Source organism: Dromaius novaehollandiae, chromosome 2, assembly GCF_036370855.1.
Source record: "Dromaius novaehollandiae isolate bDroNov1 chromosome 2, bDroNov1.hap1, whole genome shotgun sequence".
Classification (NCBI taxonomy): Eukaryota; Metazoa; Chordata; class Aves; order Casuariiformes; family Dromaiidae; genus Dromaius; species Dromaius novaehollandiae.
In genome coordinates, this window is record NC_088099.1 from 164663894 (window position 1) to 164690892 (window position 26999).

The window sequence follows — 26999 nt, forward strand, 5'->3', positions numbered from 1 at the left end:
GAGGCTCACAACTGACCGAGACAGCACGGTGCTTTGGGCACTTCCAGAATAGGTGTATTAGCATGGTCCAGGCGTGCTAGTTTTTCCTGTATGGCATATAGGATTTCACATCAAAACTGGTTCATACACTTTGACGCATCTCGGCGCTGGAGAGGTTTAATAAGACTCCAGAGCATGGTCAACATGAATCATTGAAAAGCTGGAGTGCCTGATTTAGGATGAAAGATACTGCAGTAAGCACTGCTAGGCCAAGTAATAATTAGATGACTACTAAAAAGAAAAAAAAGGGCTGAGCAACAGCTTTGTTTGGGGTGGTTCTCCAGGAGCCAGCACAACTCCCCCCAGCTACTGAATTCACTACCCTACTGAACGCTTCTATATTGGCAATGAAAGGGATTAAAACACTACTAGCTCTTGTCTCTCTCAGCCCTACTCCAGGAAACATTTATAAACAGCAATAAATCACTGCCTATACACATCCTAATTAAGGTTTCTGCATAAATGCTTTCATGATCCTGACTCTGATCTCTCCATCTCTGCCAAAAACATACAAGTGTTTTATAAAGCTGCTCATAAAACCCAGGCTGAGAGCGCATACCTTACTTGCCTAGCAAGAGCAACTGAAATGATGCTTCACAACCAAAATTAGTTTTTGTTGTTCGGTCCTTTCCCTTGATTCGAATATTCAAACCTCTGTTATATTACTCTCATTTCCGTCCTACTTTGAAATGACATCAGATATGCCGGATAAAACTTTTTGCGCTAAATTACACTGGTCAAAACCTTTAAGAAAGAAAAAGGAAAAAGATTTCTAACACTTATATCTATAAAGCACCTCTCATGTTCTTGATATTATGCTTCTAAATAATTAAAATATAGGAACAGCAATAATAACAAAATAATTTCCTTATTAGGCTTGAACTCAATGTTTTAAACACTTTATCACCATGATGAGCCTCTATTTATCTTTGCCTGTGGTAGTACTTTATAATGATTACATAAAGAGGTCTATTTTTGGAAGGATATATCTTTGATCTCTTTTCATATACATAGAGATGATTTGCAACTGACAGATCTATTACACTCGCACATGATATTCTTCATCTGCAAATAAACCACTATATAAACAACTTAGGGAATCATTTTGTTTCCTTTAGAAAAGTGCATTCCTGCTTCCCTCAGCACATATAAATTGAATCCATACTGTGAAAACCAAAGAGGGTATTGATTCCTTGAGCAAGCATGCAGAATTCATCACACCGCAATTCTGTTGTTTGGATTAAAAAAAAAAATCAACTGCCACAGAAATGCATCTGTTTATAAAGCCTTCTTGCAAAGGACCAGGAATTTGTCAGGCAGGTTCAGTTTGTGCAAAGTTTCCAGAAAGGAGAGAAAGTGAAAGAGATGGAGAAGGGTTTTGTGGCTGGCCTTAAGGAACGAGCATGCCGCCAAGCTCTTGGAAGCACAGAGCGGAGCTCACAGTTCAGCTGGACCTGCCTTGTGTCCACCTTTCGACCACGCTCTGCCTTCCTTCTCTTTGCATCCATGTCTTACACACCTTGACTTTATTTTCCACACACTGCCAGCACTGGAAAAGCTTGGGCTTCTCCTCTCCTGGAGAGAATGAATTTCCGGATGATCGTTCCTTAACATCTTGAGCAAATGCCTTAAAGTGGTTGCGTTCCACCTACTTCGCTATATGCTGCACCTGATCATACTCAGAATGATAGTTAGTAGAGCACAAGTAAGATTTACGGGGACTGTTTTCTATCAGAATTGACCAGGATATTTCCAGAGGAAGAAAGAGGGCAAGACAACTGGGGAAAGGCGTGTTTCACAGGGCTGCCAGGAGATCACTCCCGGATGAAGGCCACTTTACCAAGGAAGCAGTATTATCTCAGCATTTGATCAACAAGCTCCCAACAGTCTCTATGTGCCACATAGGAAAAATAGGAGAAAAGAGAAGAAGAAGTGAGGAAAAGGTATTTCAGAGTGAGAAAAAGAAATATATTTCTACGAGGGAACTACGCACAACATCAAGTGCTAGCATCGGCTGAGGATGCTAATCTCCATTTCACGACTATCAAAGATAAACCCATTTTGTAGCTCGTAAAGCTTCCTAACAAAGCCCTTGCTCTCCTTTGGTGAACATATTGCCGCAAGCATGGCAGAGTAAGCACTGACCCATGACCAAGATGACCCTAGAGGTTTCTCAGAGCTTCAAACCCAGCAGGAAACGGAAGCCTTGAAAATGCCATGCTCTTCTGTTTTCACTCATACCAAACAAGTCATCCGCTGATATAATCTGCATTTCACGGTCAGGTGTGGCGTAAAGCGTGGAGAATTACTATGTTAGGACAGCCTCGGCTCATGTTATTTAGTCTTTGATCCCAATGATCTGGAAGCAGTTTGCCATGGACAAGCTGTGACCTGATGGGCCATAGACAGAGCGAACGCTCGGAGGACTTACTTATCTACAAATACCCATTGCCTCGTATCCGCTGCTGAGAGGGGGTGACTCTCTCCAATATAAGCTCTATACTCAAGAGATCAGAAAAATACGGTTCTGCTCCCCACTGGTGTACGCTCTCTCTACTGGCAGGTAACTATATCTACTCTACTCACACACTAGATTTAATAATGTTCCTTAATAATGTTATGGAACTGCATTAATATCCTCAGGCAAAAGTCTCCACACAAATGAAAAGGAGTATTGTTTCTATTTCAGAGATGCAATAAAACCCTGTGGCCAACCACCTACATAATGATAAGTATTTCCATTCATCCTGGCTACTGAACAACCGGCATTCGAATCACCTTGAAGTTTAAAATAGAGTAGTATGAAAAGGGATAACTCTGGAAGTTAAACACTTCAGCAAATTTGGGATTGCAGCTACCTTAGTTAAAGTACAATCCTAATTTATCACCCAGTTATTACTAGAAATCTTTCTGTCACCTTTCAAGAAAGAGTAGTTCATGAGCACACAGAAGGTTCAAGGTATACAGCAAATTACATGGATTGTATGGATTTTGGAGAAGACACCTTTCATATACCAAACTCTTAACACTCCACTGACAGAAAGCAGCACGAAACCAAAGCATTGGAAAGACAGGTGTAAAAAAACACATCAGCATGCACCTTGAAAGCACAAAAAGTCAAATAAGCAGACTCAAACCACACTCCCGAAAATGTCTTAAATTCATCTTCCTGCTTTGGATGTCTTCTGTGCTCACTATCGCAAAGACTGAGCTCATTCACAGAAAGCTTAAACTGTGTCTGCGACAGACATCAACAATAATTGCACATTGCCAGCACTTTCTGTGCAAGTTTCTAACATACAGTTTCAGTAGCGGACTTAAATCCTTACCTGTTTCACTTCTTCAAAACACATAAATAAAATAGTGCCAAACGCATTTTAAAAAGCCAGCAATTCCCAGCTACCTTATTGAAACATTGGCAGGTTGAAATAAAATTTACTGTTATATATTGCCATGTGATGGAAGGCCACATTATTTAGAAAGGGAAGGTTCATTGAGATGATACCTTCATACCTCTTCTGATTGATTACCTGCCCAATAAATATATTTATATTTCAAATAAATATAGCAAATGTAGATTCCTTCTTTCTTCAACTAGACCTAGAAAAGCTTTTCTGTAAAACGAGGACATCGTAGGAGGCTGAGGTGTTTAATACCATCATGAACAAGATTCCTGTACTTTCCAAAAGCTTTAACATCACAGTGGCAGCACAAAATAGCCAAAAGACCACTTAAGCTGCCAGGATCCAAAATGGCACACACAACCCAGCAAACTTACAGGAATTACACTGATCCTTACATAAAAGCATTGCATGTATTCCAACTCCCAGCAAAATTAGAAAGCTTCATCATTGTCACCAAGCAGAAAACTTCATATGCAGGGCCAGTATTTAGGTGACATTTTACAAGCAAGAAAAATCCACCTGAGTCACACCTTCATAAATGGCTCTTAACTTGCTGGGCAATAAATGCATTTCTAAGATTCTTAACTACGGCTAAATAATGCAGCGAATCCATTAAAATGACGTGCCTGACGATGCTGCAGACCTGTTTGGAGCAGTTTAACTGCTCTGATTTTTGACGCTCCACTATAGACAACGCGCTTGGGAAAACGTATGTGTGTAGACGGCGGCATGGCATCGCCTTGGTGGCCGGGGCACTGAGAGATGCTGTGCTTTTCAAAAAAGGAAGGTGGTGGAAGGGGTGAAATCAATTAAAATTAAAAAAAAAAACCTGTTCCCAAGAACAGAGAAAGGTAGCAGTCAACGGTATTCCTGCCGCTCTCTCTTAAAGCATTCAATTCTGGCATTGTTCTCCATTTCTTTGTTCTACTCTAAGCTGTTAAGCATTTGGAGCTGACTTGAATATGTATAAATGTAAAAAATGTATCACTGCTTTGTTCCTGCCTTTTTGTAGATTTTTTTGGTTTTTTTAGAGCAAGGGCCTGAGCACGCACAGCCATTCTGGGAGGTCACCAGCCGTTCTGGGAGGTCACCTGGCACCTGCTTTCCCAACGGGCCGGCCGGCCCTTGCTGCTCCCTGGCCCTTGGGGTATGGCCCCTCTCGTTCCTCATTAAGAAATCTCCGAAATTGCCACAAAACATCCTGAAATATTGCACCAGAAAGCAGAGCTACCCCAAGGAACACAGGTCAGGATCGTGATGTGACCCAGCCTAATCCTGTTATTACTTGAATTTTTATTCTTATTAAGAGCAGCTCCATTGCTAATAGGGGAATAAGTGTACACACCTCTTGGCCCTCTGATTCGTGTGAGAGGTAAATAACCCGACTTTCTTAAACCAAGACATCTGCAGTCACCAAACTCAGAGATGCTACAAATTCAAAAGATTTTTCATACGCTAACAGACTCTCATTTAAATGTTTTAATTATCTAACAAATTTAGAAGCAAAGTTCTGCTCTGCTAAGACCTGCACAATTTTTTTTGCTACTGATGTGGTCGTTTCTATCCAGGCCTAACTAGTTTTCCAGGAAAAAAGCAGAATAATATGAACAAAATTGGTAGAAACATTAAGCCTGCAAGCTCTTAAACATGGAGCACCACCAGGGACACATGTTGATGACCAACCAGCAACAAGATTAGTTCATAGAGCAGAAGATCTTTCTATTTTATGTGAGATACCTTGCTATAATCTTTCACCTTTAAATTCTGGATCATATTTTTAATTGCAAAGAGCATCTTGATGATGACTGTAGTCCCAGATCCTCCATTCTACTTGCCTTTCCAGGACAAGCTTTCCCTGTGACCGCTGTGGCAGTAGACAACCCTCGTCCACACAACCAGATATGCAACGTCCAGATATGCAACCTGCAGCATTCAGACACATCTCCAGGATGAGATAAGGTTAAACCCACAAATTTCTTTGAAAACAAGATTCCCTATTCAAAGGATAATCCACAAACACCTTAAGGAATAATTATTCAATGCTGCACACATAGAATTAAGCACCACAGCTCTATTCTTGTTTCTTTGTTTGTGGCAATTTCGTGGTGAAGAGAGCTGAAATGTCTTGCTAAGCTAACGACAGGATTTTTCTGAGATTAAAAACAATGTGTAGGTTTAAGTGGGCTAATATTTATGTTAGCCCAATGTAGCCGCTCTAAGTACACAGAGAAATGTAACTCAAGCTTCGGAGAAAACTGCAATTAGAAAATGAATTAAAATCAAATTAATCTTTGCCCTATCCCACTGTAATGCTTAAATTGCAATTATGAAATCTGTAGCAGGAAAAGCTTAAATAAAGAATAAATTATACATAGAGCTGAACAAAGGGAGTGAAAGCTGCAGGAGACATGCCCCACTTCAGCAATACAGGTGCTTTGCTGGAGGTCAGAGCTGACTGCTCACACCAGGGTCGTTCGGACTCATCTGCCTAACTGAAAATGAGCAGTTTTACAGCAAACTTGGAAAGTTTCAACTGAAGTAGACTCAGCTTTGGGGAAAAGACATTTCCACAAGCAAATGTTGACATGCAACGGATGGATTCAAGGGCTATTTGGGGACTACTGTGTGCGTTAATGTTCTTCATGCTACATGTTTCCTTACAGACTTCCTAGCAACAGGCTTTCTGCCTAAATCTGCAGGAAGCCGTGTGCTTTCTGACGGACTCGCTGAATGTTGTGAGCGACTTTAGGTGTAATATTCCTTTTGGGCCTGAATTTTAGCTGTTGAATTTCCTGGATCTGCAAGCAATGGTGGAGGAAGTCACAGGTCGCGGTGGGTGAGATACGGCCAGGCTTGAGCCCCATGAGCCAAGTCGAGAAGCCCTTGAGAAGAGGGAAGGGGGAGCGCAGGTGGAGCTGGCTTTGGAGCTGCGACACTAAATTTAAATAATCAAATTCTCCCAAGGGTTTCAAAGCATTGGACAACCCATTCCCCCAAGCCACAAATATATGCGCTCTTTTGCAATTAGAACAGGGAAGCGCGGCAGAAAAATCGCTGGGGTACGGCGATATCTTCCTTTGTTTGCCAAAGGAGCAGTAAAAAATAAAAAGCCAAACCAATCTGCTGCAATCTGGTATACATGTTTTCTTGAATTCAGAATAAAAGTTAATAGAATTGCAGCAGAAATAGTGCTAGGAAGCTTTCACCCTGATTCCTTCTCACATCCTTAACAGACCACAACAGATCCTGAACCTGAAGCCATGAATTCAGCACTGAGGGAAGATCTGACGGCATCCAAGACAGTGAAAACAACGGAGGAAAAAAGACAGGATTATTGCAAGATACAGTTATGTTTGTAGCAATGAACATGCCAGATTGTTGCTTTGGGGTTTATTTGTTTATTATTTTCCTTTTTTAACTTGAAGTTAATTCTTGTAGCTCCTCAACATATGCAACTCCAATAAGCGGATTCTGGGCACACCTAAGCTAAAACCACAGCCTGCCATGTCCTCACTAGCAGATAAGCAGTTTCCCCAAGATCAAAGCACACATTTCTAATGCATTGAACGCGAATTTATCAGCAATTATCCCTCATTCACAGACATGTGTCAGGAGCCATTAATGTCTTAACAATGCCTGGGATATGTAAAAGCCTGTAAAGTACAAACACCACAGTGTGTGCTTTCTGAAAAACCTTAAATTGAATGCACACAAATGTTCCTCATCATCTCCCGACGTGTGTTTCAGTCGCCGTATCTTGTAAGATACGCACGGGAAAAGTTCCCTAGTAGCCATGCTCCATGTTTAATTCGTAGCTGGCATCTTTTATCTCCTGCTATAAGACAGACAACATTATTTTAGGAGGTTCAAGTGCCTTCATGTTGACTGTTGAGTCTGCACTAAAAAACTGCCATTTGCCAAACAGCAATTTTTGTCCAAAACCTCCAAATAACTCATCCATACTGCACTTGTTCTCCTTTCCACTTCGGGGGTCTTTTCTACAGAGTCGGGATGAGGCGTCACCCCACTCCCAGTCCCAAAGGCTGCTGCATGGTCCTGTTACAATATATTAATATACGTAGCAGGAATCTGAATGCTGGTGGTTTATCTCCAAGGATCTGGCCTTTTTTAAAAAAATCAGAGCTAACACATGTGGGAAGTATTACGGGCAACTCTATATTACATTCACATAATCTCGGAAAACCAGAAGGAAATGTCTTTACTCATTTCTGGGCAAAGGAATATCTGGTAGTAGTTATGGCCAAGCCCCTGTTATTGAATCAGGGAGCATCCTGGCTACTCCAAGTTTGAAGCTTTGAGGAAAACTCACCATTTCTTTCTGCTGGGGAGACTGTAGTCATTGCGAGTGTTGTCAGCAAAAAGTCAAAATACAAATCCCTGGGGGCGGCGTGGACACAGATTAATGGGGCTGAGCAGCACAGCTTCACCTCGCAGCCTACATCTAGCTAAGTTCTCGCTATTACCTCAAACACCAGTTTACTTCCATTAAAGCCAATCCAGCTCTTATGCTCTAGTTCAGACAATTCGCGTGCTGTTTTCGATATATTAATGGGCATGTTTTCAGCTTTTTTCACCATGGCTCTGGCTGTCTTCTTTTATTACTGTGGCTTTTTTTGCCGTATATTCATTATGACACGGATCATAATTTTTAAGTGGAGAATCTATTACTCTGTAGTTCGCGGAGATCTTTTTGTACCCTCTGTCACCAGCAAACTGCAAGGTTTCACATTTAAAAAATGCAAAACCCCTCACGAACTTCTGGAATAATTTATTGGATTTATGTTACTTTATGCTTTTTAATCACACCACCAATGACAAATGTATTCATCTGCTGGATGCTGACTGAGCCCATGACACAGCGGTATTTCATCCCAGACTCCTAACATGGCAACATCCACAAAGTTAAAGGAATTTATCCATCTCTCACCCCTCACCTTGTAGACACCCCTCGCTACGTCCAATAAGTCTCTCTGCACTAATGCTTGACTTATGCTTGATTTTTGCCGTTTAAAAACAACTTTCAGTGAAGCTGCGTTTGGCCAATTTGCCACTGGGAAATGAAAGCAATCAGGAATGCCGCGTTCTTGCCTGCCGCATACCTTCAGGGATCAGGTTAATAAGAACGATGAATTAAATGGAGAAAAGAAATGAAAATCCATCTGCTGTTGGGAAAAATCAAGCCTCCCAGCCTTGAATCCCCAGCAAGAAACTGTAAAATTTTCGTTTTTCAGAATCAACATCAAAGGTTGCAGGAAAAGCAACACACACAGATTCAAACGGGGACGTAGCATTGATTTCGCCGCGGGATTTGCCTTGTCAGCTTTCTGCGGAAGAAGCGTTGTGGTTTCACTTGCGGAATAGCAGGGCATATCGCAGGCTCAAAACACTAACGCATCTCCAAGGAGAACCTGACATTTGGGACACCAAATCAAATTGGACATTGTTTCAGTTTTGATTGCTTACAGAAAAACATACCAAATAACGTTGATTTAATATATTCCTAATAACAGCTACAATTCTCTGGATGGTTAAATTCAGCTTACTGGCAAATTTGTTTGAAAAACTCTTCAAATTTATTCAACTGCATACATCACATTATTCTGTACCAAAATGTTCATCTCAAATCTCATCTTGCTGATGAAGAAATCAAGGCACGGTTCAATGTCTTGCTGAAGACACAAAAGACATCAGTGAGAAGCTCCAAATTGTATCTCCCACCGCTGGACAACAGGACTCTGCAGCAGAAGAGCTCAGTGAAGCACTGCTTCTTTTCCTCTTTTTTAAAAAATCTTTTTCTCACTTAAAATATCGGAAATTGAATTCTTTCCTTTTTTATGTCCCAGTCCAGCATTTTATTTTTCCTCTCTCTGAGACAAAAAAACCTAATTACACTATCTATTTCGTGACATCATGCGTGACACCACATCTTACTGCATCCTTTTATTAACTTCCTTGAAGCTGAACTTTCAGTTTACAGCTTGGTTGTGAAAAATTTAACTGGAATAATTTCTTCCTAAGGTAACATTTATAAAAGAAAAAAGAACTAGAAAGGAACCGCATGGGCTTTTAGTCAACTATCATGACAATTATATTATCCCAAGGATTTTCATTTGAGGAAAGGGTCCCTGCAATGAGACATTAGAACAAATATACCTTCCATGTCCTAAGCATCTTTTATCAGAGGTTCTCTGTGCATTTACAGTCATTCAGTAATTAAACTCTAAGAACCCCCAGTGTCTTCAAGCAATTACTGCTTAGCTCCCCTTAGTAAATCGCAGATCTGGGATGGGGACGGATAAGCTTTAAGGTTCGAGAGGAAGATTTTTAAATCCGGCCTTTCCAACTGACTGTGCTTTTATAAGCAGATTAGGTTTCATGGGCAGAAATTTGGGATACAGGCGAGTTGCACATGACGTGGATGGAGCTGGAAAGCGTGAGCTAGCGCACGCAGATGATGTGAACGCCCAAGGCTACGCAGAGCCGAAGGCCCTGCGGAGGAATGAACCAAAGAGGTCCTGAGACAAAGTCTGCTCTTCCCCACCCCATACAATGCCCAAGAGCCCAGTGTGCCAGACTGCCTTTTCGAGAAAAGTTGCGATAATGGTTGAAGCGTGTAATTACAGCCATTTACAAAACGGGTTACAGTTTTATGCGCATTTTCTGGCTAGCGTCAATAATGCTTTCCTCAGGCAGTCCTTCATGATTATGATTGTTTGGATAGACCTTGGACTTCGGATAGACGCAAACTTGCCAGAATATCTTTTAGTAGCTCTAGCATCATACCCAGCTCTCTGCGACAACGAAGAGGATCACAATGGACGTATAAAACCAATGATACAAAGTCCTGCCTCTTTCATACAAACCAAGAGAAATGAATTCTCCTTCCATCTGCTACCATTCAACTTCAGAAAATATCTTAGATGCAGTTGGTACACAAGATTCTTCATAAAACAAGCACTTTTACTAAAATTAAAGCTGTAGCATGTCCTATTCATGTCAGTTTAAATACCCAGGAATCCTGAAGCCTCCATAAAAGTCCTCTGGTTTCGATAAGGACATACTTCTTATTTCAGTTTAACTTCAGTTAGCACTTTGCCACAAAATCAGAAGTAAAAGGAAGCAGAGGAGGTTGTATTCTTCTCCAAAGTTGGTGTTTCAAATGTCTTATCCTGAACGAGCCGAAATATTTCTTTGGGGCAGATAAGTACTCTAAACGCATTTATAGAGAAGTTCCAGGGACACGACGGGTTGTATATAATGTAATAGCCTTTTCAATTTAGGAGGCTAAGATTCATATCTACATAGGACAGAAGTAAAATTAATTTGATGGCCTCAGCTTAGACCTAATGCACCTAATTAACATTCCAAACCTCTTTCAGAAACACTACTTGAGTAATTTCTTAAATGAGAACCAAAACTAAATAACACTGGAAAGCCTGAGGTGACAAAGCTCAAAGCGAACAATCATTCTGGTGCAGGATTACGTTTTCGCTAGTGGAGGAAACAGGAATGCATATTAATGAGGAGCAAGGTTTGTAAGAGAAGGAATAAAAGAGATGACCTCTTCCTACAAACTTCAGCTCATTTATATCCTTCAACTGTCATGGCTACAACAAGGTTACCACTGTTAATGAACAGTTCTTTCTTGTGTGAGTAAATGCAGTCAAATATGGTGAATTTTTTAATCAAATCTGGCTATGGAATTTAGGAATCATCAACTTCTTGTAGGTGTTGCCTTTAAAAACTTATAAAGTGTTACTGAAGCCATCTTTTGCAAATAATCTTGCACGGTGGACAGTCTTCATTCAGCTACCTACTAACAGAAAGTCATCTGAAGCTGAAATGAGTCGAGCCACCCATGACATCGTGTTGTTGTACTGTTTGCTCCAAGTTTTCACTTTCTACTTCCAGGAACAAAATGAAACTAGAGAAACTCAATTTTTGTTTCATCTTAGTGTTTTGAGAGATACATATTTAACCAGGGCTAAGTAACGCATGACTGGAAACCAAGCTGAAGTACTATAAACATTGCCCAACAGCAGCTTCCAGCCAGACCTAAAGCCATGGGCAGAAGTATGATACCTCAGCTTCTACTGCTGTGAGAAAACCAGTAGTGAGGAGGCTACAGAAACCCCACGGAAAGCGCAGTACTGAACATACTTGCTCCCCAGGCATCATTTCTTCAGTTATTTCTCAGAATGACAGCCTTTCCGCCCAAGACTTGGTTGCCTTGTGTCTGTACCTTCTGTCCAAGCCTGTGTTAGTGAGCTCCCCATGGTGAACTCCGGGACATTATCATCTCCTCAGTCCACTACACAGTTCAATGTAGTGTGATCTTTTTGGAAAGATGTGGCTCTCTATTACAACCATGAGTGAAAAAAAAGCTCAAAATTAAGAATGTGCTTTTTCTCTTACCAGACACAGCATTAGGACAGGTAGGATGTCACAGCTCATGCTGTCTTCAAAGCAAGACTATACTAGCGGACAGGTAACTTGCCGCAGACAGAGCACTGAAGCATGAAAATAATTGGATTCACCAATATTCAGTTAGCTGATTTACAGATAAACAGCATTACATTGTTACAGAGAGCACTGCACTGCTCAGTTGAGTGAAATGTTAGGAAAGGCACCTCCTTCCCTGCATTTCAACTTCTTATCTACAAAATGGTGTGAATGCCGCTTGCCTCCTTACGAAGTCCTCTGAGCACTAGAGATAAAGAACACTGTAACAGCCAGATGTTATGATTCTCAGCATGATTTGCACAAATTTTAATCAAAGGAAAATATTAAATTGGGAAGATCATTTCCCTTCTTAAAGGCTAAGGGAAATCGTGGTCTGAGTATAAGGGAGAAAGACTTAATGAAAATGAAATTTCTTAGGAAAAAAACAAATCTAAACAAATTCCGTGTTAATAACCCTTCTCCTCACAGGACAGCGCTGGATCACGTGGCTGATTCCCTCTCCAGTTCATGGAAGATTTAAAAAGGACATTAAGAAATTTTACTTGTGTAACTTCGATACCAACCAATTGGCAATGCAATGAACAGATCAAGTGACACCTCCTCAGAGACCAAGCGAAGCAGTGAGATGATCTTGTCCCATACTTTGAGCCTTAAGTAACCACTTGGAACATGCATGGGACAAGACCTCCCTTCCATCTTCTCAAACAGAATAGAGCAGAACCAGAGATTCCTCCATTCTTTGAAAATACTCCATTTCCTGCCTCTCTTTTCCGTGCAGGATACATTAAACCCAACAGAAAGACAAGAACAATCTTTGCTGTTGCAACACAAGCAGTAGGGAGCTTCGTTGTTTTTCACATTCAACAGCAACAAATCTATTTTAGTACAACAGACCAGAGACACGCTCCTGCTAAAGTGACACTCTCTCCGTGCAATACCGTTTCAAGCTCCGCTACGTATTATTTTAAGTTCCATTGAATTGAACTACATTATTTAGGGAAATTGTCTACAAAAAGCATGATAACAAGCTAGTCCCCAGGGTATCAACAAGGGTGTTTTCATGGGCATCTCTACTGAAGAGCACAGGAACACATGTGAAGGCAGCATGAGAATTCGTTGTGCTACAGGGGCTTGCTGTGATACAGACAGCGCAGCTACTTGAAAGTCCCAGCAAGTCTTTGTCTGAGAAAACAAGTAAATAGCTCTTTTTATTTCACTTTTATTGGAATAATTGATGCTCCTACCTAGAACACAGTCATAAATTCGATCTTCATTCTGACAGAAACAGAAAAATCTCTCTAAAGAACAGTCTCAGTGCACATAAAATAGCTGAGCAGAGAGATTTAAACCAATCACAACCGCAAGGGAAATTTGCACTGGAAATTAAGAACCTACAGATCTAAATCTATACATTCAAATGGGAACATAATGTTACCTTTGCTCAAAGTCAGTTCCAAATATCAAGTGAAAGCAGTTCTCAGATGTCAAACACTTCAAACACTGACTTTTGCCAGTTTATACTTCTGTAGGAGAAAATCATCCCGAAGACCTCAGGTTCCAAATACATCTCGGACTTCTTGAGCTGAGAATCTGGCAGCCAAACGACTCTTTTTTCAGCTATGGGCATAGTAACAGGAGGGATTCTGGGGTAGTTTTTTTCTATGCAAAATGACCTTCACCAGATTTCCATGAAACGTTGTTATTCAGCCATTTCAGCTTTTTTTGTTGGGCTGCTAGTGACTGTGTGCTGGTTCTTACAAAGCTCTTCTGCTAGGTCAACATGGGACAATCTAACAATACTACCCCAAATATGACCCAAAAAACCTGAAAACTTCACTTATTCCTACACCTTCTACCTGCAGGAATCCATCATTTCTGTTCGTGAATACATGCTGATATTGCCAATGCTCCAGTGAGCCTTGAAGCTGGTCACCGCTTGCCAAACTTTTGTCTCCGGAGTGTAGTTGAGATTTCTTATTTAATGCTCCTTGATAGCAAACTGATCACATTTAGCCCCAGTGTGGGATAGGAAGGCAGAAATAGTGCTATAATTTTTGTGAAGTCCATTTTTAGTAAAAGCCAACATTTGAGTTTGTTACAGAGTGGTATCTGAGATATTCTTAGAACAGACAACACAACATATGGAAAACAGTATTTCGAATACCACTGACTAGTAGCGATTAGTAAATATATATCTGATTAAGATTCATTGGCCAACAATAACTTTCCCATTGTCCAGTATATTTTTAAGTATCAGCATTAAATTCATACACAGACAGATGCCTGCAAATATGGATATATTTGCATGTGTGTGACATTGCTACAGGTTCTTGTCTGCAAAGTAGACATAAGTGAAACAGAAGTACTGTTTCTCAAAGCACAAACACCACTTTTATTCATACTAAAAACTCTCACGTACACAGATGTCTACCAAAAAGAATCTATGAGCTTTTTATATCCGAAAGGCACATTTCTGCTTTTGATCGGTAGTCCACTTGCAACAAAAGACAACTGTGAATTAAATTTCCACCGCTTCTTCTTAAATATTTAACATCCAGTTGCATTCATCCTAATCTCTGAATTTTTTTCAGCCACCAGCACAAATTCAGAGTAACAGTGAAGTTTTAGGGAAACCAGGCTCAAAGTTAGTATGGAAATAATCAATGAGCTGCCCAATGCCATCAAATGAAAACCCTTCACTTCCTTCCAGGTAAGTGAGAAAAGGCCTAAGTGCAATGGTCACTGATGAGACCGGCTGCTGCACCACGTGCTGCCCACCTTGGTGGGAACCATGCCACCAAAAATGAAAAACCTCTGGCAGCTGCAAAATCAACTGGTGGGATAACAATCAGATAATTATTCCACCTATCCTATACGGTGTTAATTGTATCACTGGCTTTATTTGGGGACTGCTTTTCTGGGAATGAAGAATCTAGGACATTCTTTTTTCAGCATGTTTAATAACATAAAGAGCAGGTGTGGATCCAACTTGATTTTCATAACATAAATTCAAGAAAATTCTGCATTAAACTGTCTTCACTATTTTAATTCCTCTCTTCTGCTTTACTTTGCAGGCAAGATATGGTAAAGAAATCTTAAAAAGGTACAAACAAAAAACGCACAGATTTGGGAACAACTACAAGACTTCATTAGCTTAAGGAAAGCTGTCATTTCTGTGACACACAAAATTTGCAGGATTTGTGTCTTCATCTGAGAGTCTGAATTCTTATAATGATCTTCCAATATTCTATTAACTCCAGTGAGGTACAAATGAAAAACTTTCAAAGGACTCCTACGACCTTTGATCACTGCAAAATTGCACAGGAGACCTCATTTTAAAAAGTAAATTGAATAAACAAAATAAGTATTTACAAAGGGTCTTCATGTATACTGGGCACAACTCCTATCATCAGTAAGCACTGGCTTTTTCAACCTCCTTTGGAAAACTGAGCCTTTGGCATTAAGCTTGCCTTGAAAAAAAGTGCAAACCATAGCATGGTTGTTTTCAATGGAAGCCATGCAATGGGATGAACCATGTGCATGGGAGCAGAGCAGGAAAGCTCCTCACCTTGAAAACTCATTACCCATGTATGTTGGTTACAATCATTTCACTCCTTAATGACAAGGAGAAGAAGAACACACACTTCATCACTAACCTAACTTCATCTCCTGAGGTCAGCAGTCGCTGTCCTCGTCAGGCTCCTTCTTGCATGTAAAGGAAGCAAGGAAGTAAGATCATTAGCAAAACATCTAAATTCACAGAAAGCCATCACACCCCTGAGGAGACTCGACACCAGATCAACTACATACTCTCAACAGATCCTGCTGGCACGTCTACAGGCGACAGCATCCCTAACATGTCCACCCACGTTAGCGGTAACTCAGAGAATAAACAGGTCTTCTCAGACCTTGTTGGGTGACCCACACAACTTAGGCCACCAGATTCCCCCCATTTAATCTGTTCACACTGGAATGACTTTCAGAGAAACGTGGGTTGCTGAGCGATGGCAAATTCAACGCCACTCCTGCAACAGTGAACTACTCTCCCTGTTCAGAAATACTACCTTATCTAAGTCTGAATGTACACAGCTTCAGTCTCTAGCTACTGGATCTTTCTTTGCTCAGCTGAAAACCCTTCCATTGCCATTTTTTTGGTTTCTCAAATAGATACGCAGAGATTGTGATCAGCATCTCATAACCTTGTCTTCTAATATTAAACACATTGAGCTCCCAAGCTTTTCTTTATAATGTATTTTTCTAGTCATTTGAGCATTCCTGAATTTCATCCAATTTTTCAAAACCATAGCTATCTTTCTTCATAACAACAGCGTTGCTGTTACCACGATGGTCTAAAGATATAAGTACATGTAAGCCTGTTCATATGTCTGGAACCTGACCTCAGACAGCATTTTAGTATCTTTATTGTAAAAGGATTACTTTACAAAAAAGGAAACAAAAACAACTGACATCCAAAAATGCGTAAAGAATATGTGTAATATATAATTTCTATTATCATATTCAGATTTATCAAGATTTCTATTATATAAGAGAGCTGGAAAATGACTGAATTTAATGCACTGTAGATGAGTGTTGCCTTTGAACAAGGAAATTTTGCTACTTAATGTTTTCCCAAAGGCTTCTTTATAATGAACCTGGGCCAGCTCAGAGAAGAGATATGAGAGACCATGACAATTTTATTATTGCTGCCATCTAAACAATTAGAAGAACTAAAATAAAATCTAGCTAATTGCAAAATGTAATTATCTCTGAGAGGAGTAAACCAGCATTAATTCTGCTAACCCTCTAAAGGGGTTTCTCAGACATTCTCTAAGTAGACAAGTAAGAGCGAAAACTGGAATATTAAAATGAAGAGGACAGCGTCACAAATCAGCCCAACAAAAAAGTAAAAATTTCTTCAGGGAAACATTAACAACCTTCAAATCACAAACCTTATTAGTTCTGTTCTTATTTTTTGATTAATGCCACCTAGGATGTTACTAGTGCTCAACCTCGCTTCTCTGTGAGATATGTCGAGCTTAATTGAGGCATTTTATCTTTCCTGATACTACTGAAAATGGAGTCAGTAACTCACTGGTCTAGTTTTTTTGACGTGCATACAGAGAGCAATGGTGCACTCAGGCACAGTATATGATGTCGCAAGGGACACGCATAAATAACCTCAGCCTGGACACATACACGGTGCAGGAAACCTCTAGTCCAAATCAACAAGTCTTTCTCAGAACGCAAACATTTAAGAAAGAAAGAAAAATTTCCACAATCTACCATTATTAACCTACAAATTGCTCTCATTCTGGACTGGCATGAGATTGCTGATTAAAAGGCATACATCGAAGGGATGCATCTGACATAAATACATGCTATGCTATTTGTATTTTGACAGCCTATAAAACCTGCATCTTTCCTTAACGTGAATTTCTTCTAAATCAGAGACATTTCTGATAGATATTTCTCCTGTCTTGATGGCAGTTGCAAGTGATGTCATGTGTAATTTCACGGTATACGGATACAACAGTAGAGTAGAAATCAATTTGAATATTACTAAGTTTATGTTTTGTAGAATTAACGTAAATCAATTAACTCCAGCTATCAGTGTCATAAGTAGCTCAAAGCTCATCAATACCAGGAAAATGCTGAAAATGATCAACTAACCAAGGAAAATATTTCTGCTTTATAGAATTAGTAATGCAGTTGCTGCTAGATTTGAAGAGGAACATTTGGCTGCGGTGAAATGAAAGAGGCAATTGGAAGCCAATTAGCTAAGCTGTGGCAGAAATGGAAATATTTCCAGCCCCAGATCTGCAATCTGCACCTAGAATCGCATCAGTGTTCGTATTTTAACCTAAGCACTGAAAGAAATGGGCTTCATCTGCTGAACAGCTACAAATGTTCCCTAGTTTGGGAGAATTTGAGCATTTAGACATTTATGAACAATGGCAGCAACAAAACCACTACCAAGATGCTCATTTATCTCCGATCCTAAATGTATGTTTAGGCGGATGCTTTTTTTTTTGTCTATCTAGAGATAGGAAATTTGGACCAGTAGGTTTAGCCCAGATTACAGTATAGTAAGTATAGTAGTTAAAAGCTCTTACATTTATACATCGACAGATAAAATATATATGAAGGGGTAGCTGACAATTTCATGCTGTGAAGGAATCCTCCAAGTTCCCACAGATAACTGTAAACTTGGGGATGGAAAATCCTGTATTTTCTAACATCCTTGTTTAGTAACGTACCAGCAACATCCAATCATAAAATTATTTCAGAACTCTGGATATAAATGGGACCTTTTACCTGTCCCCTCCCCAGGAAAGGATTGCCCGTGCATCACTCTGAGTACTAATGAGAAGAGAATTTACTAGATATTAATTGGCTACTGAATGAATTAATTTTATTCTGTGAACATACTCCTTCCACAGACATCTACAGTTTCAGTGCTGCAGATTATACTGAGCGCACGTGGTATTCTCAAAAGATTAGCACATGGCCATGGCCAAGACAGAAATATTCCATATGATGTTGCTATTGTGCCTATAAAAAGGCATTAATGAATTCTGACATCATACCATCGCATAAGAACTGTAATAATAGTATAGAAATGCAATGCCCATCACATTTTGTTGCTTTCAATGTTTTCCACAGTGCATCCTCCCCGTCTTTCCCTCTTTCTGCGCTGGACGGTTGAGCTCCCCTCTAACAGGCACGTGAGAGCAACATCCGTCATCCATCTGTTTGATATTAAATCGAGCCTTTTTCAAGCTGTTGCTCATGTTGCCCATTGCTTCTTGGAAGAGTGATGCTGCTTTGCTCCCCAATACGCTTCCTTGGTGTGATGCTCACAAATGCTTCATGACAGCGACGCTGTCGATGTGTTAGAGGTCACTGCCTACCGTGGTGAACCGGAGCATCTTGCCGTTCCCTGGTACCCTCCCCAGCTCCTCCAGTTATTTCCTCTCATCTTCTGCGTAGATGGCTACTTTCTGGACAAGGTCTCCCCTTTTTGTCCCAGTGCTTGCACCAACATTAGTTAGTCAGCAGAATTAGTGGGATTTATAGGTTTTATGGGAATATAAATAATAGAGAACAATTAACTTATTAAGAGTGCAGGAAAATAAGTCTTTGCCACGTTTCATAGCCTGTATTTTCTAATTTACCTTCCCACACCAGGGCTTATTAGCTATACTATTTCAAAAATCAGATACTAAATTTTAGGTTTCTCCTCATTCCTACAGTTCACCTTCTCTCTTTTAAGCTAACATATGAATTTCCTAACATGCTAACTGAAACTATTTCTATACATTAGATACCCAGAAATACAATCTAGCTTGAAGATACAGATCTTTATTGTCAAACAGGAATGTATTTATACCTATGCCTAATGGCTGGCTTTTCAAAATCCTCACCAGGATCCATAGACATGGACAGAAAAAGCACTGCTATTTTCGGTTGCTGGAAGGAGGCCGTTCTTCACAGTGAGCAGTTTCTCTATAGCTGGTATAAGTCGCAGGGACCGTTGACCACATGAACCTTTAAAGGAGAGCAATTTTAAGCACAGTAAAACATGGACACACGCTAACTCCTGAGAGAAAAAAAGGTCTTAGGAATTAAGGATAGAAAAGCTCTCCTAAGTCATCCACTAAATCTCCTCGCTCAACTAATGCAAGACCCTACAGCAAGAACACGGGGAATTCCTCAGAAGGGAGACCTCAACACTGGAGACATGCAGCTCATTTGGATGCTGCTAACCAACCCATGCAAATTTAACGGAAGCTGCTCAAAAACAGAAATTATTCTGAAATTAAAGTAATTCCTTATCTTAGTCAGGTACGCTTTCTCTATCCTCTTTAAGTAATTTAATTGTAACGCTTTCCTCAGTAAGCCTACTCTACTCTCATGTGGACTTACCACTTTATCAGTGTTAATTGCATAGAAGAGAGGGATTTGGGGTTGTTGTTGGGACTTTTTTAACAACTTTCTGAATCCATAATTTCATATGCTGTCTTACCTGAATTGACTAATGGCCAGAAGTGTCTTGTGAAATATTCTGAGTAGTGAGAAAGATTAAAGACAACTCCCAGGCTGAGCCGTGAACTAGAGGCAAGAGTAGAAAGTTGTGAGGCCAGGGCAGGTTCAGCTGAATATTTCATTTCAGGGTAGGAGGGGTTCCAGAATATGAAACAGAAAAGGGTTGGTCCATATTTTCTAGTGCTTTTTTCCTAAATAGCCACAAGGGCCCTGCAGTGATGGGACATCCACCACTCCTCTGGGGAGATCTACCAACAGCAAGCCTCACCCGGACACTCCTCCTGATAACATGCATTTTCCTTTTCCTTCTGATCACAATTAGATACCTCCATATCACATAAAATCCATGGCACGTTGCAGAAATGAGAAAAGCAAAATTTCAACACAGAAAAGGAGGTATTACAGAGGAACTGAAAGCAGAAATTATTTACTGCATTTACAGAAATTAAATATCATACACTACAGCTAGCTTTGAAACGCTCTGGAAAGAGCCCTGCTCAGCTGTCAACAGAGACTTCCATCGAGAAGACTTCCTTTCTGCTCTTGGAAAGCATCTCTTTCTCTCTCAGTCACATCCAGTTGCTGGGCTACAGCTTAAAATAGACTATAACAAAGAAAGTCACTCAACTTCCAACCTGGAATAGCTCTAACACCTTGAAAAATCAAACCTCAAGGTGACAATGAAAAGTAAACCAACATCAAAAATTTTGTTTCATTTACTTCCCCATTTTCAGCAAACAAATTAGTATTTTAACATTCCCTGGGCAAACTACAGTAGTTGTGCTGACAGCGTTCAAGATGGACTAGAAATCTTTTCCTCCTCTCAGTCTTACATATTAAACAGCCCATCTCATTCGGGTCTCATTCAGTAAAACTAACCTGCATCCTTCAAATATCCTTCAAATTCAACATGCCAGAGTTTTAAAGACAACTTTACAAAAACAGTGTGTGTTCTGCCCTTCCTACTCACAAAACTGTGGCTCAAGAGCATGTTCACAGGTCACCCTGTTTACTAGTCTAATGGCTGGACCTTAATTCTGCCCTTATGAGCATTATGGAGTATCGCACAATGTTGCAGATTTCCTAGAAGCAGAATCCACAGTGAAATTTTGTCTGTGACAATAAACATTTCTCCAAATGAGTTTAATTTACAAAGCGACTATTTAAATAGATTTCTTCAAATGATATTGCCTTTTGGTGTTACCAATCTTATCTCATTTACAGCTTATATGTGCACTGCTTCCATATTTCTTTTAACACTCAAATCTTTATATACTGGTATCGCCCTGGCATTGTATACATGCCAGTGACTGTCACCGGGATGTAAAGCAACATTTGGATTGGTATTTACTGCACACCTTGCTTGGTGTCTTAATGACTCTACGGATTTTATCATTATATCAAAGCATGCTGTATGGCTGGAGATGTTCCAAGGCTGTACTCTATAACTCATGGACCCAAAAAGAGGTTAGTTCCTTACTAAGGAAATAATTAGGGCAGAATTCAGCTGGGCAAATGTAGATATTCTTCACCTGTGTTACGGCACGCTTATTAACATCCTTTCAGTATAAAGGCTGCCTAATACAACAAGATTAGGTGCAGACATCTACATCAGGTGACATGAATCCTGTCCTTATTGTTTCTGTTTGAAGATATCTTTCCTTTGTGGAATACTACCTGACATGATTTTTAACAGCATCATTTTTCTTGGATGCTTACACATACAAATTAGAGGTCTCTCAAACAAATTCAAAGTTACGATTCACTTTCTTCCCAGCTATTCCAAGCATTGTTTCAAATGAAATGAATTTATTTCTACAATAGTGATATGTCTTTCATCCAAGAGTTCCCCTTTTGGACCTCTTCGACGCTAAATGGTGGATTGGCTTTGAGGGTGGTTTGGGGGTTTTTTTGTTGTTGTCGGGTGGGAGGAGACAGGGAAATAGCAGCCTGTTATAACGTAGTGTCATCACGCAGTACAACGTTATGTTAACCAGTCCTGAAAGCTCTAGCTGGGTCAGGAAGTAACAAACGCATCCATGGTCTCTCTTGTTTCATGGCTTTTATGTAGTCATGCAGATCGCTGGGAAAACATCAGGCAGAAGCATTCATCATTTTTGCAAAGATAATCCATCAGCTGACATTTCAGATTGCTATACGTCAAGTGGAGAGAGGGTACTTTGCTGCTGTTCGTGATGCAAAGAGGTCAACCACCAACCCATCAGTTTGACTGAAAATAAATTGAGCAGGGGAACTAGTTCAGAATTATTAATGTCTCCGTCAGGGGTTTGTCCCTGATTCATAGACATTACAACCAACAGGGAACATTATATCTTCTTCCCTGACCTCTCCTATTTCCCAGGACATATGATTTCACTCATTTCTCCTACTGCAACTTCAGTAAGTTGTGCTTGGCTATGATTCTACCTGCTGGAGGGTCTAGAGGCAAGGTTTATAGCCTTTATGCCAAGAAGTAAACTATGGGCACTCACAGGACTGTGCTGGAGGCACAGCTTTGATATTGCCCTTTTGATAGTCTCTTCAAGGAGATGGCAGAGGAAGGATGGAAGGGGAGACTCTGTGTTCTCACATCCGTCTCCTTTATTAGCCAAAGAGCTCCAGCGACCCGTTAGAACACAGCGTAATGGGAACAGGCAGCGATGCCTTTGATTTTCTGGCTTTCCTTCCTGAAACGTCTGCTGGTAAAAACACTTTTCTGAGAGAGCACAGCAAAAAGACTGTCTTCCCCAAAAAATCAGTGCAATCAGAACCGGACAAAATGCATTATTGAGAAAAACAGCTATCAGGAAATGGTTATTCAGAAGTTTGAAATATAGTTTGGAACTTTCCACCAAAAGAGAAAAATTTTGCAGGCAGCAGAACTGGGAGAACTAACGGAGGCTGCAAAGCCAAAGCTGAACTGCAGAAGCAACACACTCTGCTCTGCTATTTCTCTAAAAAAGCTGAATTTTCCTTTTAAATAGCCTGTGCGCCTGAGCACAAAGCAGAGGGCTAGGAACTAAGTTATTCGCTGCAGTTAACAGCACTAATAATAAACACAAACCAAACAGACTGAGAAACTGTGTGGCAAGTCTTACAATGTCCAAAATCGGTTCAGAGCAGTGGGAGGAAAGACTGCCCTGTGGCCACTTCCACAGGGAAGTCTCATGCATGGGAAAAAAAACCCCAAAACATTGAGTCTGCAATGCAAACATTTATTTGGGAACCCCATGGGAGGAGGAGGAAGAGAGAAGCTAGAATCGTTACCTCCACATTAATTATTTCTTACTTCTCTTCCCTCAGTCCTAATGTTGTTTTCAGGCAGTTGTTTGCATTTATTAAATTATAATTTATTTCAAATAACTCAAAAGGAAAATAAACATTGGAATGTCTTGCCCTAATGAAAGTGGAAACCAATACGACAACAGAAATTGCTAATATGATAAAATATGTATATCTAACCAAGGCAGAATATCATTCCTGCTTTTTCTAGCTCATATTCAGTCTTTAAAAGACAGAATGATGATTTTTTAAAAATATGTTTATAAACACGGCACTAGCACGGTCCAATTAGAACAAAGGTTTCCTTCCCCAGGACCGAAAAATGTCACCAGGGGTTCACACTAGGAGGGTCTCATTACTCTCATATATTTCACTTCTTTGGGGAAAAAAGTGAAAGATTCTCACCACTGCATAGAGTCTTTTACTGGTGGATAAAATGGTGGGCTTGAGCTGCGTTGAGAGGGTATTTCTGCCATGAGAAGCACTGCACAAGCGACCAAAGGGTAAGGAGGAGCTCTAGCTCCACCAAGGATCAGTCCATAGTCCATAGATCCACCACAGTCACTTCCATAATTTAATGTCTCTTGTTTGACTTGCTGATGTTCGCAGCCATCTACAAGCACAACAGCACAGTTGCATGCACAGCCTGAGTCCTGTTCTTCCTTCTCCCAGGCAGCTAAGCAATATGTACAGTACTTCCAGGGCTGATGGTGGTACACGATGCTTTATAATAAATTCAATTATTAAACAACACCATATGTCACTTCCCTCCAGCTGAAAATGCAGCATACAGTTACTTCGTTAGAGAATCAAAACCCGCTGAAGAAAAAGGTATTAGATGTCACTAAAAAGTTTCTCTGTTTGCTACAGTATGGGGTTTAATAATAAGTTTTGGGAAACTTTAACCTCCCTCCCTCCAAGTGCTCATTCAACATTTCCCCAGACACCCCCCTCCTCCCCGATCACCTTGTCCTGATCATCTCCCACCTCAACTGCTGCCACTTCTTCCTACCTGGTACCCAGTTCCCACACACTTGCTTCCCAGCCTGTTCGAGTCACGGCCGCTAAAATTATCTTCCTAGTCCGACAGTCCATCCTGGCTTGAGTCCTGTATTGCATTTCTTATGGGGGCTGCTTGCTCCTTCTTTTCTCCACCAAAGCCACAGCCTATGTCTCCTCCTCTCTTTTTGTTCTCTTTTGTTCTTCTGTTACCTTCCCTCGGTCGCCCACAGTAGGCATGGCAGAGCATCGGGTACTCCTCACCCCAAAATTATTCATTAAATGACTTCATATCCCAAAAATGAATTACCGGACAAATCTGCTTTATATAAAACAAGTGGGAACACTTATCACTATACGATCTCTAAAACTAGTGCTTTATAAACATGACCGACGTTGGCTTCTAAAAAGAAAAAACCCTCCACTTTCCATTATTCTTCTTTGTGGAATTCATTGCCTGGATAATTTTTAGTATTTCCTTAGGTTGTGGGCACTGGGGATTGATAGGAAGGAACGCTGGCAACACAGCTTGAGAATTTAAAAGTAAGTTGGGGTACTACCAAATCTGCAAAGTACACACTCTTCAGTATGCATCTCTTCCACCTTCGTAGTAACACCAACCGCTAGTAGTATCCAAATTATTTTAAAATTTCTGAATTTACCTTTATGCTAAACTTGCAAAAATTGCAAAAAGGAAAAGAAGCACTAAGAGACCTACAGCGTCACTGGTTGGAGCTGCAGCTCGAAGGGTGAGATTTCAAAATCTTCCAGCAAATCCCATCGCTCCTTGGCCTGTGAGCTCCCTAACGTTACTCCCTCAGCTGGGAAACAGATAGTTTAGTGCAAGGAACAATTAGAAACGCTGTTCCCCAAAAGACATTCCTAGGGAAGACCACAGCTCTGGATATCGCCTCGGATTTGGAGAATCACAGCTGGCTGCTCAAGTGAGAAAGCGAATATGCAGGAGGGAAAAGGAGAGATATAAAACAGCCGAATAGTAAGGTCCCCAATGAGCTAGGCTCAGAAATCATACCTCCAAAACTGGAATCAAAGAGACAGAGTGAATTGGAAGTGTATTTTTTTTTTTAATCTACCACTAGGACAAGATCGGTAAGATAAAGATCATTGTAAAGAAGAGGTGGCCTACAGAGAACATGGAGGATGAAGGAAAGCATGGAAGTATCACTTAGCAATGATAAGGCTTCCCGAAGAGACATCCTTTAAATATTAAAGCAAGCCCTTGATTCCTTTCTACAGCTGGGAAGCCAGAAATAAAAAACAAGCAATATTCATAGGCATTCAACACGCCTTTACTTTGTGCCCCTTAAAAAGATAAGGAACAAGCAGATAAAAACCACAACAGGATACGAGCTGTGATGAAAAGTGCCCTTAATTGATAAAGCTTCCAGTCCTACAAACCAAGGACTGAACAGGATCTAAAACTTTTTGAAGAAAATAGTGAAGCCAGAGAGAAACAGATCTCTTGAACAGCAAAAGAGAATGTAGAAAAAATAATAGGATATTAAGCTTAAGGGAAAAAATGAGCAATGAGGCCAGTTCATTCATTAGGAATAGCAAGAAATATCCGATAACTAGTTCAGAATAAATAGCGGAAGTTTTTGGACAGGTTTTATTAAAGGATTATGTGAAACTGATATGTCTCCTTCACACAAAAGGAAGCCAACCACCCTATGGCCTGACCATGGCTTCAATAAGAAAAAGATGATAGGATGAGGCTATAGAATCCCATTATGTTTTTAATTTTTTTATATATATATATTTACATAATATATACATATATACACATATACATGTATATACATATATATACACACATATATTTACAAGCTTTCCTATATTTTCCTATACACACAAACAAAGCAGCAGGTTTGTATGAGCTTATATGTGAATTTTACATGCTTTAAAAGAGTTTAAAATCTTTATTCATAGATTTATTTAGCAAATTCTTGCCAAGTAAAAGTATTTCCTTCTGCTACAGCTAAGAAAGAATAGTTGCAATACTTAAAGAGGGGAGAAACTGGAGTAACAGCTTATTATACAAACCTATAAATGTTGACGCAGAGAAGTTTACCAAAGTGCCAACAGACAGAATAAAAGGTATACTAATTGGATTTATACACCCAGATAAGGATTTATGGTAGGCAAACAAACTGTAGGTGATCGTAGGAGGCCCTTTAAGCCGGCATAAAACATGCATGAAAACTTCCTTACTATGATACAGGCACTGAAAAGTCCAAATGACTTCAAAGACTAATTAGACACATCCATCAAAGGGAGTTCAGCGTGCCCTCTTAAACACAGAGATGTGGCACAACCTCTGGCTCAGAAAGCACCTAGGATGTGGTTTTCCAGAACTAGAAGCGTTCATTTGGGAAACTGTTATTGTATGCTTGCCGTTTTAAACATTTTTTCCCTCAAAAAGACCCCTGCTGCTGGCCACTGTCAGGACACTGGGTTAGAGCTGCTCATCTGGTCTCAGCTAAAACAGCTCTTAGTATGTTCTACCCTTTCTTGACCCCCTTCACCAAGAGAATGGAAATATTTAAGTGCTCCGTCAGAAAATTTGTCTCTCTGCATACTTGAAGAGCACCTATTTCCAGTTCGTACAATGCCCTTAGGACTTCTGATCTGCCAGATGGAAATAAAAGAGGCTACGGGTGAGACTTGCTAAGATGCAATGTCAACCTGTCAGTAACTCAAATGGGATGAAAACTTTTCTTTTCC

The 26999-nt window shown here is 40.2% G+C and overlaps 1 protein-coding gene across 3 annotated transcripts in view; it reads right to left on the reverse strand.

The window, feature by feature from the left end:
• The window catches only part of TRAPPC9 (trafficking protein particle complex subunit 9), a 455157-nt gene that overhangs the window by 94872 nt on the left and 333286 nt on the right, over positions 1-26999 (reverse strand). The window contains exon 22 of one of the 3 annotated variants that reach the window (XM_064507902.1): positions 8783-8872. The exons of the other annotated variants lie outside the window; for them this stretch is intronic. Within the exon in view, the coding sequence (XP_064363972.1) occupies positions 8811-8872 (62 nt within the window). The 3' untranslated portion in view covers positions 8783-8810. Of the gene's footprint in view, positions 1-8782; positions 8873-26999 lie in introns of those variants that run through there. 3 annotated transcript variants of the gene reach the window in all.